The sequence below is a fragment of the Cherax quadricarinatus genome, chromosome 41 (genome assembly GCF_038502225.1).
Source record: "Cherax quadricarinatus isolate ZL_2023a chromosome 41, ASM3850222v1, whole genome shotgun sequence".
In the NCBI taxonomy this organism is placed as follows: Eukaryota; Metazoa; Arthropoda; class Malacostraca; order Decapoda; family Parastacidae; genus Cherax; species Cherax quadricarinatus.
Window position 1 is genome coordinate 27,707,391 of NC_091332.1, and position 17,859 is coordinate 27,725,249.

At 43.9% G+C, this 17,859-nt stretch overlaps 1 protein-coding gene across 1 annotated transcript in view; it reads right to left on the bottom strand.

Annotated features, from left to right (window-relative positions):
- LOC128695952 (uncharacterized) overlaps positions 1-17,859 on the bottom strand; it is a 44,132-nt gene that overhangs the window by 2,586 nt on the left and 23,687 nt on the right. Inside the window, exon 2 of the mRNA XM_070092830.1 lies at positions 9,582-9,757. Coding sequence (XP_069948931.1) covers positions 9,582-9,592 — 11 coding nt within the window. The 5' untranslated portion in view covers positions 9,593-9,757. The remainder of the gene's footprint in view (positions 1-9,581; positions 9,758-17,859) is intronic.

Below are 17,859 nucleotides of genomic sequence, written 5' to 3' on the forward strand. Positions count from 1 at the left end.
TATATATATATATAATATATATATATATATATATATATATATATATATATATATATAAATATATATATATATATATATATATATATATATATATAATATATATATATATATATATATATATATATATATATATATATATATATATATATATATATATATATATATATATATATAAATATATATATATATATATATATATATATATATATATATATATATATATATATATATATATATATATATAAATATATATATATATATATATATATATATATAAATATATATATATATATATATATATATATATATATATATATATATATATAAATATATATATATATATATATATATATAAATATATATATATATATATATATATATATTTATATATATATATATATATATATATATATATATGTGTGTGTGTGTGTGTGTGTGTGTGTGTCGTGCCGAATAGGCAGAACTTGGGATTTTGGCTTAAATAGCAACGCTCATCTTGCTATATAGGACAAGCGAAAATTTGTGTATGCAATAATTTCGTCAAAATCATTCTGAACCTAACGAAAAAAAATATATTTCATTGTGTTTGTTTAGTATTAAATTACTGTAAACAAATTTAAAATATATTTAGGTGGGTTAGGCTAAAATAAATTGCTCTTGTTATAACAAGGTTAAGTAAGTTTTCTAAGTTTCTTTTGGTGCAAAATTAATTTTAAATGAGTTCTTGCTAATTGACCAGTTTTACATATTCGGCACGACATATATTGGTATTTTCCTATATTAAAAACACGTTGGTAATTGCCAGTAGAAGTCGAAGTACCTCAAGCATAGATATCTTCAAAAAGTGTTATGGTCCTCTAAGCAATTCAACTGCTTTGAATTTGTTTGTCAAGAAGTATTGCTGGAAAGAAGCCACATGTGTTGGCTTTCATATTACAAAGGACTGCCAGCAGCCTGACAGGAAGCATACGTCTTCTACAGGTGTGACGTCCTGGTACTGAGAATGGAGAACGAACTCTGCCCCATCTTGCTGAGAGGAGTTCCCACTTATATTCTAGCAGTCTTGATGAATCCAAAACTAACAGTTCCTTTGACCCCACCACTACACACAACTCTGTTAATAAGTGAATTATTAATAATTTATTGCGTGTGTTTCATACTGCGCCATAATTAACTTACAAATTGACTACCGTCGTGAGTGATTACTTATTTCCATATTGTAATGAGAGTCAAAGAGGGAGCGGCTTATACTTTGACCTTCCTTATCATGAAACGTATATGATTTTTAATTAAATTTCTCGTTCAGCCTACTTTGATGGAATCTTTAATTTAATGACTGAAATTAGCTCGATTGGTATCCCACACACCTTGATTCACGGTACGGGTGGTAACATTACGACGTGTTTCCTTAAGGTATCTGCTGTCCATGTTCACCTGTCAGTAAAATGAGTACCTGGGAGTTAGTGGACTGGTGGGGGTCGCATCCTGGGACAAAATTGGCCTAATTTGCGAGAAATGCTCAGCACAACAAGAGGCATTCTATATAGTAGTATGTTACTGATGTCAGCCAGGACTGTATACCTTGTACCTGTAGTTGTACAAATAAAGACAATAATAATAATAATAATAATAATAATAATAATAATAATAATAATAATAATAATAATAATAATAATAATAATAATAAAGTTGATTATAACCAGAAAACTGTGCTCACTGATCGAACCAAAACTCTTGGTCTCAGCTCTGTTGACCCCACCACAACACTCAGCTCTGTTGACCCCACCACAACACTCAGCTCTGTTGACCCCACCACAACACTCAGCTCTGTTGACCCCACCACAGCACTTAGCACTGTTGACCCCACCACAACACTCAGCACTGTTGACCCCACCACAACACTCAGCTCTGTTGACCCCACCACAACACTCAGCTCTGTTGACCCCACCACAACACTCAGCTCTGTTGACCCCACCACAACACTCAGCTCTGTTGACCCCACCACAACACTCAGCTCTGTTGACCCCACCACAACACTCAGCTCTGTTGACCCCACCACAACACTCAGCTCTGTTGACCCCACCACAACACTCAGCTCTGTTGACCCCACCACAACACTCAGCTCTGTTGAACCCACCACAACACTCAGCTCTGTTGACCCCACCACAACACTCAGCTCTGTTGAACCCACCACAACACTCAGCTCTGTTGAACCCACCACAACACTCAGCTCTGTTGAACCCACCACAACACTCAGCTCTGTTGACCCCACCACAACACTCAGCTCTGTTGACCCCACCACAGCACTCAGCTCTGTTGACCCCACCACAACACTCAGCTCTGTTGACCCCACCACAACACTCAGCACTGTTGACCCCACCACAACACTCAGCTCTGTTGACCCCACCACAACACTCAGCTCTGTTGACCCCACCACAACACTCAGCTCTGTTGACCCCACCACAGCACTCAGCTCTGTTGACCCCACCACAACACTCAGCTCTGTTGACCCCACCACAACACTCAGCTCTGTTGACCCCACCACAACACTCAGCTCTGTTGACCCCACCACAACACTCAGCTCTGTTGACCCCACCACAACACTCAGCTCTGTTGACCCCACCACAACACTCAGCTCAGTTGATCCCACCACAACACTCAGCTCTGTAGAACCCAACACAACACTCAACTCTGTTGACCCCACCACAACACTCAGCTCAGTTGACCCCACCACAACACTCAACTCAGTTGACCCCACCACAACACTCAGTTCTGTTGATCCCACCACAACACTCAGCTCTGTTGACCCCACCACAACACTCAGCTCAGTTGACCCCACCACAACACTCAGTTCTGTTGACCCCACCACAACACTCAGCTCTGTTGACCCCACCACAATACTCAGCTCTGTTGACCCCACCACAACACTCAGCTCTGTTGACTCCCACCACAACACTCAGCTCTGTTGACCCCACCACAACACTCAGTTCTGTTGACCCCACCACAACACTCAACTCAGTTGACCCCACCACAACACTCAGCTCAGTTGACCCCACCACAACTCTCAGCTCAGTTGACCCCACCACAACACTCAGTTCTGTTAGCTCCACCACAACACTCAACTCAGTTGACCCCACCACAACTCTCAGCTCAGTTGACCCCACCACAACACTCAGTTCTGTTGACTCCACCACAACACTCAACTCAGTTGACCCCACCACAACACTCAGCTCAGTTGACCCCACCACAACACTCAACTCAGTTGACCCCACCACAACACTCAGCTCTGTTGACCCCACCACAACACTCAACGCAGTTGACCCCACCACAACACTCAGCTCTGTTGATCCCACCACAACACTCAGCTGTGTTGACCCCACCACAACACTCAGTTGTGTTGACCCCACCACAACACTCAGCTCTGTTGACCCCACCACAGCACTTAACTCAGTTGACCCCACCACAACACTCAGCTCTGTTGACCCCACCACAACACTCAGCTCTATTGACCCCACCACAACACTCAGCTCAGTTGACCCCCACCACAACACTCAGCTCTGTTGACCCCACCACAACACTCAGCTCTGTTGAACCCACCACAACACTCAGCTCTGTTGACCCCACCACAACACTCAGCTCTGTTGACCCCACCACAACACTCACCTCTGTTGAACCCACCACAACACTCAGCTCTGTTGAACCCACCACAACACTCAGCTCTGTTGAACCCACCACAACACTCAGCTCTGTTGACCCCACCACAACACTCAGCTCTGTTGACCCCACCACAGCACTCAGCTCTGTTGACCCCACCACAACACTCAGCTCTGTTGACCCCACCACAACACTCAGCACTGTTGACCCCACCACAACACTCAGCTCTGTTGACCCCACCACAACACTCAGCTCTGTTGACCCCACCACAACACTCAGCTCTGTTGACCCCACCACAGCACTCAGCTCTGTTGACCCCACCACAACACTCAGCTCTGTTGACCCCACCACAACACTCAGCTCTGTTGACCCCACCACAACACTCAGCTCTGTTGACCCCACCACAACACTCAGCTCTGTTGACCCCACCACAACACTCAGCTCAGTTGATCCCACCACAACACTCAGCTCTGTTGAACCAAACACAACACTCAACTCTGTTGACCCCACCACAACACTCAGCTCAGTTGACCCCACCACAACACTCAGCTCAGTTGACCCCACCACAACACTCAGTTCTGTTGATCCCACCACAACACTCAGCTCTGTTGACCCCACCACAACACTCATCTCAGTTGACCCCACCACAACACTCAGTTCTGTTGACCCCACCACAACACTCAGCTCTGTTGACCCCACCACAATACTCAGCTCTGTTGACCCCACCACAACACTCAGCTCTGTTGACTCCCACCACAACACTCAGCTCTGTTGACCCCACCACAACACTCAGTTCTGTTGACCCCACCACAACACTCAACTCAGTTGACCCCACCACAACACTCAGCTCAGTTGACCCCACCACAACTCTCAGCTCAGTTGACCCCACCACAACACTCAGTTCTGTTAGCTCCACCACAACACTCAACTCAGTTGACCCCACCACAACTCTCAGCTCAGTTGACCCCACCACAACACTCAGTTCTGTTGACTCCACCACAACACTCAACTCAGTTGACCCCACCACAACACTCAGCTCAGTTGACCCCACCACAACACTCAACTCAGTTGACCCCACCACAACACTCAGCTCTGTTGACCCCACCACAACACTCAACGCAGTTGACCCCACCACAACACTCAGCTCTGTTGATCCCACCACAACACTCAGCTGTGTTGACCCCACCACAACACTCAGTTGTGTTGACCCTACCACAACACTCAGCTCTGTTGACCCCACCACAGCACTTAACTCAGTTGACCCCACCACAACACTCAGCTCTGTTGACCCCACCACAACACTCAGCTCTATTGACCCCACCACAACACTCAGCTCAGTTGACCCCCACCACAACACTCAGCTCTGTTGACCCCACCACAACACTCAACTCAGTTGACGCCACCACAATTCTCGGCTCAGTTGACCCCACCACTACACTCAGCTCAGTTGATCCAACCACAACACTCAGTTCTGTTGACCCCACCACAACACTCAACTCAGTTGACCCCACCACAACACTCAGCTCAGTTGACCCCACCACAACTCTCAGCTCAGTTGACCCCACCACAACACTCAGTTCTGTTAGCTCCACCACAACACTCAACTCAGTTGACCCCACCACAACTCTCAGCTCAGTTGACCCCACCACAACACTCAGTTCTGTTGACTCCACCACAACACTCAACTCAGTTGACCCCACCACAACACTCAGCTCTGTTGACCCCACCACAACACTCAACGCAGTTGACCCCACCACAACACTCAGCTCTGTTGATCCCACCACAACACTCTGCTGTGTTGACCCCACCACAACACTCAGCTGTGTTGACCCCACCACAACACTCAGCTCAGTTGACCCCCACCACAACACTCAGCTCTGTTGACCCCACCACAACACTCAACTCAGTTGACGCCACCACAATTCTCGGCTCAGTTGACCCCACCACTACACTCAGCTAAGTTGATTCAACCACAACACTCAGTTCTGTTGACCCCACCACAACATTCAGCTCTGTTGACCCCACCACAAACCTCAACTCAGTTGACCCCACCACAACACTCAACTCAGTTGACCCCACCACAACACTCAGCTCTGTTAATCCCACCACAACGCTCAGCTCTGTTGACCCCACCATAACACTCAGCTCTGTTGACCCCACCACAACTCTCAGCTCTGTTTACCGCACCACAACACTCAGCTCAGTTGACCCCACCGCAACACTCAACTCTGTTGACCCCACCACAACACTCAGCTCTGTTGACCCCACCACAACACTCAGCTCTGTTGACCCCACCACAACACTCAGCTCTGTTGACCCCACCACAACACTCAGCTCTGTTGACCCCACCACAACACTCAGCTCTGTTGACCCCACCACAACACTCAGCTCTGTTGACCCCACCACAACACTCAGCTCTGTTGACCCCACCACAACACTCAGCTCTGTTGACCCCACCACAACACTCAGCTCAGTTGACCCCACCACAACAATCAGCTCTGTTGACCCCACCACAACACTCAGCTCAGTTGACCCTACCACAACACTCAGCTCTGTTGACCCCACCACAACACTCAGCTCTGTTGACCCTACCACAACACTCAGCTCTGTTGACCCTACCACAACACTCAGCTCTGTTGACCCCACCACAACACTCAGCTCTGTTGACCCTACCACAACACTCAGCTCAGTTGACCCCACCACAACACTCAGCTCTGTTGACCCCACCACAACACTCAGCTCTGTTGACCCCACCACAACACTCTTCTCTGTTGACCCTACCACAACACTCAGCTCTGTTGACCCCACCACAACACTCAGCTCTGTTGACCCCACCACAACACTCAGCTCTGTTGATCCCACCACAACTGTCAGCTCTGTTGACCCCACCACAACACTCAGCTCTGTTGACCCCACCACAACACTCAGCTCTGTTGACCCCACCACAACACTCAGCTCTGTTGACCCCACCACAACACTCAGCTCTGTTGACCCCACCACAACACTCAGCTCTGTTGACCCCACCACAACACTCAGCTCAGTTGACCCCACCACAACACTCAGCTCAGTTGACCCCACCACAACACTCAGCTCAGTTGACCCAACCACAACACTCAGCTCTGTAGACCCCACCACAACACTCTTCTCTGTTGACCCTACCACAACACTCAGCTCTGTTGACCCCACCACAACACTCAGCTCTGTTGACCCCACCACAACACTCAGCTCTGTTGATCCCACCACAACTGTCAGCTCTGTTGACCCCACCACAACACTCAGCTCTGTTGACCCCACCACAACACTCAGCTCTGTTGACCCCACCACAACACTCAGCTCTGTTGACCCCACCACAACACTCAGCTCTGTTGACCCCACCACAACACTCAGCTCTGTTGACCCCACCACAACACTCAGCTCAGTTGACCCCACCACAACACTCAGCTCAGTTGACCCCACCACAACACTCAGCTCAGTTGACCCAACCACAACACTCAGCTCAGTTGACCCCACCACAACACTCAGCTCAGTTGACCCCACCACAACACTCAGCTCAGTTGACCCCACCACAACACTCGGTTCTGTTGACCTCACCATAACACTCAGTCCTGTTGACCCCCACTGTTTATCTTGATCAACGGAGATATACCCTTTAGCATATATACAGAGAGTTGCAGACTGCTTTAATAAGTACTTCTCCACTAAGGAATTTACTTAAAAATCCTTAAATGGCAATAATATCAAGAAATTTTAAATATAATTATGGAAAGGAAGCACTTGGCAATTTATTCGTGACGTCATTTAAATGCATAATAGTTTACACGTCTGATAAGAGACTTCAATATGGTTATATTTCTAATCACAAATTTTAAAGGGGTGGACCGGTGAACCAGCGGAATGCCTCGGTCAGATGACCTAAAGCTCCAACGGCGGAGCGTCATCTAAGACCCGTGTCAGGAAACACTTGTCCTGTTTCCTGACGAACCTTACCAAACCAAACCCAACGTCTTCTAAATTCCGGCTTCAAATTAACTGACTGTTTTTAGAAGGACGATGTTTATCTGGAATTATTTACTTATTTAGGGGTTATCTATGAACAGGTCTGGATTGTTCTGAATGCTGGAGAACACTACAGAATATTGTGAAAACTGATGAACAGTACGGAATGTTCTGTACACTGGAGAGTAGAAAATAATGTTCTCTAAGCGAGAGAAGAAAACAGAATGTAAACACAAAATAAGTCTGAAATTCGATGAGAGTAGAAGAGTGTGCAGTGGTCAGAACTACGGCTGGAAGGTCGGAAATTTCTCAGCACATGAGAAAAAGTTGGAAATGTTCTAAACACAGATAAAAAGTTCCGAATGTTCTGAACATAGAACAGTTCATAACATCAACAAAAACGTCGGAATATTTCAGATATAAGAATCACTGTGAATGTTTTCGCCACAGAATATTACGAACGAAAAAAATATATACAAGCTCTGAAAAAAACATTTTTGTATGTGTTCAGAAAATTTTTGCTGTGCAGAACACAACAGTTCGGAAAGCTTTAAATACAAATTCCGTTCGAAATTTTGTTAAGCCTTTCAGAAGAGTTTGAAATGTTTTGAGCAGAAAACAAGAGTTGCAAGTGTTGTTATGGAAGACATTCAGGATTATATTGAACAATGGCGATGATTTTGACTATATTAAAACAATTGCGTAATGTGAACTCAAGACAAAAGTTCGGAATAGTCTGAGGACAAGACAGAAATTGTGAATATTAATATAAAATAAGGTTTCGGTATGTTCGGAATAACAGAGAGTTCAGTTTTAATGAACTCAAGAATAACTTGAATGTGAATAGAACATTTGTGTACTGTTCAGAACATTTGTGTACTGTTCAGAACATTTGTGTATTGTTCAGGACATTTGTGTACTGTTCAAGACATTTGGGTTCTGTTCAAGACATTTGTGTACTGTTCAGGACATTTGCGTACTGTTCAGGACATTTGCGTACTGTTCAGGACATTTGCGTACTGTTCAGGACATTTGTGTACTGTTCAAGACATTTAATAAAAGTCCCGAGCTATATACAGGTGGCCTTTTACGCAGATTATCGGCATCACTAAACCATTTATAACAAATAACATGAGAGTTAAACGTTCAGAAGAGTAGGTCAGAACTGTATGATTTTAATGTTCAGATTCCATATTATGACTCATAATGTTATCAAACAGCAGTAATGATGACGGCACTGAGGATCGAGCCTCCACCATAACTTGTGTTAATCAACACGGGTTTAACGCTTCATTAAATATAATGCAAGTAAATCAACTCCCTTTTTATTTTTCCCTTCTCTAATTCTGAAATGGCTCGTGAAAAAAAAGACTTGCTCATAGTTCTCATAATTATGTAAACACTGGGTAATAATAATAATAATAATAATAATAATAATAATAATAATAATAATAATAATATCTTTATTTACTACAAGTACATGTACAAGGTATACAGTCCTAGCTGACATCAGTGACATACTACTATATAGAAAGCCACTTGTTATGCTGAGCATTTCTGGCAAATTAGGTCAGGTTTGTCCCAGGATGCGACCCACACCAGTCGACTAACACCCAGGTACCCATTTTACTGATTTGTGAACATAGACAACCGGTGTAAGGAAACACGTCCAATGTTTACACCCTTTCACCGGGAATCGAACCCGGACACTCACCGTGTGAAGCGAGAGCTTTTGCCACCAGTCCTGATACAGAGATACGAGAAGAAACATATGCTCACCTGACTTCTAGGACTGTATATTTTATACTACGTGATCTAGCGGTTCGGTCCTCAAATTGAATAAGCCAGTTACGGCAGAAAGTTTCCTAATGAATGTTCTGATCTGTGAATGTGAATAATAACATACAAAGGTCAACTCTACTAAGCATTACCTGGTCCACATGATGAGAAGGCCGGACACGGCGTAAACTACAAGAGGAGCGTGTTCCTGGTGCCTCTTGGAGCCCTGGGTCGTGGAGACTGGCAGTCAGGTCGGAAGACAGTCACAGTCTGAGGTCTCGAGGGCAGGTCAGTGACCTCTGGTACACAGCCTCATCTTCCGCATTACCTGGGGCCATTAATTAAAATTTTTCTTCCATCAGTTTAGGGAGACGTATATCCCTGAAAGCTGTCCAGTAATCCCGCAGGATGTTTTTCTGCTGGTGTTAGCATAAAGTACACAGAAAACCCGATTTGCCTCTATATTGTCAAGTAAGCAGGTATTTTGATCACGTTTATCGACATCTGTAACATTTGCTGTGCTCAGATTTTTAATGCACTTGCTGGACTCAGTATATTATTACTGATTTATGAGAGGCGTCGCATAGAATGAATAAACCAAAAGATCAAAGAGCGATTATTATTCCAAACAATTTGCCTGATATCATCACCCTCCCCCTACACACAAAGCTCATGGAGCAGGAAGAGTGACCTAGTAGCGACCAGTGAAGAGACGGGGCCAGGAGCTGTGACTCGACCCCTGCAACAACGAAGTGAGTACAACTGGGTGAGTACACATGGGCGTCTAGCAAACCTAAGCATAACATTCCGACATCTCAGTAAGGAATCGTTCAAGACTGTACACCGTGTACGTCAGGCCCATATTGGAGTAAGCAGCACCAGTTTGGAACCCATACCTGGCCAAGCACGTCGGGAAATTGGAGGGAGTGCAAAGGCTTGCAGCGAGACTAGTCCCAGAGGAGGGGTTAAGGAAAATCGACCTGACGACACTGGAAGACAGGAGGGACGGGGAAAGGGGGACATAACAACAACATAAAATACTGAGAGAAATTGACAAGGTGGATAGGGACAGAATATTCCAGAGATGGGACACAGTAACAAGGGGTCACAATTGGAAGTTGAAGCCACAGATGAATCACAGGGATCTTAGGAAGTATTTCTTCAGTCAGAGTTGTCAGGAAGTGGAATAGTCTAAAACAGTGGTTCTTAACCTTGATAAATTAGACACATGTTGGAGGTACTGAACCCTGCAAGTTTCATTCGTACATTCACCGAGCCTTCCTAATCGGAAAAATGAAATATGATTTCATCAAAATATAATTTTTAATAAAAACTGGAAATCAATGTGACTTTTGCTGTTGCCTTTCAAAGACTGGTTCAGAAATGCCCGGCTTCACCTTGCCAAGTGTCACTCTCATATTTTCGCAACAAAGTCTGTTTATTTTCTTCGTTTTGATGTCTGCCATCCTCGGAAAGGATTTCTCGCAAAGATACGTTGTAACAAACGTCGTGAGTATCTCGAGGGTTTTCTTAGCAATAAGAGGCTACGCTACGATTTGGTGACACCAAAACGTTGAGAGCATTGTTGTTCTGAAGAGTCAGAGGCATGGGTCGAGTTAGTGTCACCCAGGGCAGAATCTCTGGTGTCACCCACATGAAATCCGAGGGTGGGGGGGATGGGGGGAGAAACACCAGTTACATCACTACTGCATGACCAGCTACTAATGTTCAGCAATAAGAGCGTTTAAGGGCCATAAACCGACCAGGAGAATACTTCTCAACTGTATTATTGATAAAATAAATAATCGTAGTAATATTGAGGAAACAAACTCAAATACCACTGAGTACAGCCAACAGATCCTACATTTATTCATCTTCAACAATGCCAAGAAAAGAAAAAAAACTTAAAAAATAAAGAAAAACATTGCAATATCAGAGAAATACTAGTTCCGATTTGACCTTGAGTACAGGTAACATCTCAGTGAATCTGATCTTACATTTCCTTGCCTTCAATTATGCAAAATCATGTATCACATCATCAAAAATCAATAATTTTCCCTATATAGGCTTATTTGTACTTTGTTAATATATAATAGGCTATATAGAAACGAAGGATTCTTCTCTTATGTTGCTGCAGCACTGTTTTGTGCATTAGTATCACCTTCTTTAGAGGCTCTATGGTGTCACCAGGAGCGGCCCGCCCCTGTGACAGAGAAGAGGCGGGGCCAGGAGCTATGAATTGACCCCTACAACCACAATTAGGTGAGTGCACACACAAAATTCGAGGTCTCCTACGACCTATCTTCCGGCTGCCTCACCCCACTCCCCGTGCCATCCCCCCACTCTCCGTGCCACCTCCCCACTCCCCAATTTAAATGTGTCCTCACCCCATTCCCCGTGCCTTCATCCCCAATCCCTGTGTTCTCACCCCACTCACTGTGCATTCACCCCACTCCCCGTGTCCTCATCCCACTCCCCGTGTCCTCATCCCACTCCCCGTGTTTTCATCCCACTCCCAGTGCATTCACCTCACTCATAAGAACAAAAGAAAGAAGGAACACTGCAGCAGGGCTACTGGCCCATGCGAGGCAGGTCTAAATCTCCTACCGGCTTAAGCCAATGCACCCAACCTAGTCAGGTCAGGTTACATTCACTTAAGGAAGGAACACGGCAACTGACTTAGTGGCACAAGCTAATCAGGTCCAACTCACACCCACCCACACCCACTCATGTATTTATTTAACCTATTTTTAAAAGTACACAACGTTTAAGCCTTTATAACTGTACTTGGGAGTTTGTTCCACTCATCCACAACTCTATTACCTAACCAGTCCTATATCCTTCCTGAATCTGAATTTCTCCAACTTTTAAAACCATTGCTGCGAATCCTATCTAGGTTAGATATTTTCAGCACGCTATTTACATCCCCTTTACTTATGCCTGTCTTCCATTTATACACCTCAATCATATCCCCCCTAATTCTACGCCTTTCTAGAGTGCAGATTCAGGGCCCTCAGTCTATCCTCATAGGGAAGACTTCTGATACATGGGATCAACTTTGTCATCCTCTTTTGTACGTTTTCCAGAGCATTTATATTCATTCTGTAATACGGTGACCAAAACTGAGCAGCATAATCTAAATGAGGCCTAACCAAGGATGTATAGAGTTGAAGAACAACCTGAGGACTCCTATTATTTATGCTTCTAGATATTAAGCCAATGATTCTGTTAGATTTATTGCGAACACTTATGCACTGTTGTCTTGGTTTCAGATTACTGCTAACCAGAACTCCTAAATCCTTTTCGCAATCCGTAATATTAAGATTTACATTATTTAGTTTATATGTGGCATGATTATTTTCCTGTCCAACATTTAGAACTTTGCATTTGTCTATATTAAACTGTATCTGCCACTTCTCCGACCACTGCATCAGTCAAACAAGCAGGTTGCAACACTAGGGTTGGAAACAGTAAATGTATAAAAGGCATTCAGCATGAAGTTATAAATAAAGACAATAGATCAGGTCAGCAAACAAAGGGGGATAACAGAGGGCAGCAAGGGACTAACTCCCTTAAGGTTTACTATACTAATAGCAGGAGTGTAAGAAATAAGATAGATGAGCTAAGATTAATTGCAAGTGCAGGAAACATAGATATTATTGCTATAACAGAGACCTGGCTCAATCTGAAAAACAGAGAGATGCCCTCTGAATGTCACATACAAGGCTATAAATTATTCCACACTGACAGGGTCAACAGGAAAGGTGGTGGAGTAGCGATGTATGTCAGAGACAATTTAAATTGTTGTGTTAGACAAGATATTAAATTAGAAGCGTCAGCCACTGAATCTGTTTGGTTACAGCTTCTCGAGGGCCGAGAAAAACTAATTTTGGGTGTGATTTACAGGGCCCCAAATCTTGATAGGGAGTGCAGTAAACTTCTATGGGACGAAATTCGTAAGGCATCTACATACGAAAATGTTGTGCTAATGGGAGATTTCAACTATAGACAGATTGACTGGAGCAATTTGACAGGAAATTTAGAGTCAGGTGACTTTCTTGATACGATCCAGGATTGTTTTTTAAAACAGTTTGTGACAGAGCCAACTAGGGGAAATAACCTCCTTGACTTGGTTCTTGCCAGTAGGGAAACACTAATTAATAATCTTGAGGTTAATGATGAGCTTGGGGAAAGTGATCACAAATCACTCAGTTTTAATATATCATGGAATTCCCCTAATAATGGCAATCAAGTCTCCGTCCCTGACTTTCGCTTGGCTGATTTCATAGGACTGAAAAATTACTTAGGTGGGCTGAACTGGAATGACCTGACTAAGGGTCAGGTACGTGGTGATGGTCGCCGATATGATGCTTTCCAGGGCATAGTTCTAGCTGCTCAGTCAAATTATGTTCCAAATAGGGAAATCAGATCAAACAAAAATGATCCTAAATGGATGAACAATAGATTAAAATATCTGATTGGTCAAAAGAGAGGCATATATAGGCAAATCAAAAGAGGAGAGAGGCAATTAAGAAATCGATATATTCAGTTAAAGAGAGAAATAAAAAAGAGAATTAGAAAAGCAAAAAGAGATTATGAGGTTAAAGTTGCAAGAGTATCGAAGACTAACCCAAAAGGATTCTTTCAGGTATACAGAAGAAAGATCAGGGACAAGATAGGCCCACTCAAAAGTTCCTCGGGTCAGCTCACTGACAGTGATAAGGGAATGTGAAGAATTTTTAACACATACTTCCTCTCAGTTTTTACACAGGAGGATACCAGCGATATTCCAGTAATGATAAATTATGTAGAACAGGACGATAATAAACTGTGCACGATTAGGGTCACAAGTGACATGGTCCTTAGGCAAATAGATAAATTAAAACCTAACAAATCCCCAGGCCCTGATGAACTGTATGCAAGGGTTCTAAAGGAATGTAAAGAGGAGCTTAGCACACCTTTGGCTAATCTTTTCAACATATCACTACAAACTGGCATGGTGCCAGATAAGTGGAAAATGGCAAATGTGATACCTATTTTCAAAACAGGTGACAGGTCCTTAGCTTCGAACTATAGACCAATAAGCCTAACCTCCATAGTAGGAAAATTTATGGAATCAATAATTGCCGAGGCAGTTCGTAGCCACCTTGAAAAGCATAAATTAATCAACGAATCTTAGCATGGTTTTACAAAGGGGCGTTCCTGCCTTACGAATTTATTAACTTTTTTCACTAAGGTATTTGAGGAGGTAGATCATGGTAATGAATATGATATTGTGTATATGGACTTCAGTAAGGCTTTTGACAGGGTCCCACATCAGAGACTATTGAGGAAAATTAAAGCACATGGAATAGGAGGAGAAATTTTTTCCTGGATAGAGGCATGGTTGACAAATAGGCAGCAGAGAGTTTGCATAAATGGGGAGAAATCAGAGTGGGGAAGCGTCACGAGCGGTGTTCCACAGGGGTCAGTGTTGGGCCCCCTGCTGTTCACAATCTACATAAACGACATAGATGAGGGCATAAAGAGCGACATCGGCAAGTTTGCCGATGACACCAAAATAGGCCGTCGAATTCATTCTGACGAGGACATTCGAGCACTCCAGGAAGATTTGAATAGACTGATGCAGTGGTCGGAGAAGTGGCAGATGCAGTTTAATATAGACAAATGCAAAGTTCTAAATGTTGGACAGGACAATAACCATGCCACATATAAACTAAATAATATAGATCTTAATATTACGGATTGCGAAAAAGATTTAGGAGTTCTGGTTAGCAGTAATCTGAAACCAAGACAACAGTGCATAAGTGTTCACAATAAAGCTAATAGAATCCTTGGCTTCATATCAAGAAGCATAAATAATAGGAGTCCTCAGGTTGTTCTTCAACTCTATACATCCTTGGTTAGGCCTCATTTAGATTATGCTGCACAGTTTTGGTCACCGTATTACAGAATGGATATAAATTCTCTGGAAAATGTACAAAGGAGGATGACAAAGTTGATCCCATGTATCAGAAACCTTCCCTATGAGGATAGACTAAGGGCCCTGAATCTGCACTCTCTAGAAAGACGTAGAATTAGGGGGATATGATTGAGGTGTATAAATGGAAGACAGGAATAAATAAAGGGGATGTAAATAGTGTGCTGAAAATATTTAGCCTAGACAGGACTCGCAGCAATGGTTTTAAGTTGGAAAAATTCAGATTCAGGAAGGATATAGGAAAGTACTGGTTTGGTAATAGAGTTGTGGATGAGTGGAACAAACTCCCAAGTACCGTTATAGAGGCCAGAACGTTGTGTAGCTTTAAAAATAGGTTGGATAAATACATGAGTAGATGTGGGTGGGTGTGAGTTAGACCTGATAGCTTGTGCTACCAGGTCGGTTGCCGTGTTCCTCCCTTAAGTCAATATGACCTGACCTGACTAGGTTGGGTGCATTGGCTTAAGCCGGTAGGAGACTTGGACCTGCCTCGCATGGGCCAGTAGGCCTTCTGCAGTGTTCCTTCGTTCTTATGTTCTTATGTTCTTATTCAAATCTTCCTGGAGTGCTCTAATGTCCTCGTCAGAATGAATTCGACAGCCTATTTTGGTGTCATCGGCAAACTTGCTTATGTCGCTCTTTATGCCCTCATCTATGTCGTTTATGAAGATTGTGAACAACAGGGGGCCCAACACTGACCCCAGTGGAACACCACTTGTGACGTGCCCCCATTCTGATTTCTCCCCATTTATGCAAACTCTCTGCTGCCTATTTGTCAACCATATTCCGTGTGCCTTAATTTTCCTCAACAGTCTCTCATGTGGGACCCTGTCAAAAGCCTTACTGAAGTCCATATACACACTATCAAATACCTCCTCAAATACCTTAGTGAAAAAAGTTAAATTCGTAGGGCAGGAATGCCCCTTTGTAAAACCAAGCCCTCACCCCACTCCCCGTGAATTCATCCAACTCCCTGTGCCCTCACCCCACTCCCCGTGCATTCATCTCACTCCCTGTGCATTTATCCCACTGCCCGTGCATTCACCCCACTCCCAGTGCATTCACTCAACTCCCATTGGATTCCCCCCACTCCCCGTTTCCTCACTCCACTCCTCGTGCCCTCACCTCTCTTCCTCTGTCCTTACCCCACTCTCCGTTCCTTTCTCTTCCCCTGTCCTCACACCTCTTCCTTTACCTGTACTCAGCAGTGTCACTAATCAGTGGTTTAGTTAAGCTATCAGACTGTGGTTTAGTTATCTGGTTGTGGTTTAGGCTATCAGGCTGAGATTTAGGTTATTTGACTTAGGATTAGGTTATCAGGCAATGGTTTAGGCTATCAGGTTGTGGTTTAGGCTATTAGGCTGTGGTTTAGGCTATCAGGCTGCGGTTAAAGCTGTGGTTCAGGCTGTGATTTAGGCTATCAGGCTGTGGTTTAGGCTATCAGGCTGTGGTTTAGACTATCAGGCTGTGGTTTAGGCCGTGGATAAAGCTGTGGTTTAGGCTATCAGGCTGTGGGTTAGGCTGTGGATAAAGCTGTAGTTTAGGCTATCAGGCTGTGGTTTAGGCTATCAGGCTATGGTTTAGGCTGTGGTTTGGGCTATCAGGGTGTGGTTTAGGCTGTAGTTTAGGCTATCAGGGTGTAGTTTATGCTATCAGGCTGTGGTTTAGGCTATCAGGCTGTGGTTTAGACCGTGGTAGTCTATGAGAAATTAGAAAAATGCAACCAGTTGTAAAAGTTTAAACACTATCAGGCTGTGGTTTAGGCTATCAGGCTATTTTTAGGCTGTGGTTTAGGCTATCAGGCTATTTTTAGGCTGTGGTTTAGGCTATCGGGCTGTGATTTAAGCTATCAGGCTGTAGTTTAGGCTGTCAGGCTATTTTAGTCTGTGGTTTAGGCTATCAGGCTGTGGTTTACTGTATCAGGATGTGGTTTAGGCTGTGGTTTAGGCTATCAGGCTATTTTTAGGCTGTGGTTTAGGCTATCATGCTATTTTTAGGCTGTGGTTTAGGCTATCAGGCTGTGATTTAAGCTATCAGGCTGTGGTTTAGGCTGTCAGGCTATTTTAGGCTGTGGTTTAGGCTAGCAGGCTATGGTTTACTGTATCAGGATGTGGTTTAGGATGTGGTTTAGACTATCAGGCTGTGGTTTAGGCTAGCAGGCTGTAGTTTAGGCTGTGGTTTAGGCTATCAGGCTGTGGTTTATGCTATCAGGCTGTGGTTTAGGCTATCAGGCTGTAGTTTAGGCTATCATTGTGTAGTTTAGGTTATCAGGCTGTGGTTTAGGTTATCAGGCTGTGGTTTAGGCTGTGATTTAGGCAATCAGGCTGTGGTTTAGGCTTTGGTTTAGGCTATCAGGCAGTGATTTAGGCTATCAGGCTGTGGTTTATGCTGTGGTTTAGGTTATCAGGCTGTGGCTTAGGCTGTGGTTTAGGCTATCAGGCTGTTGTTTA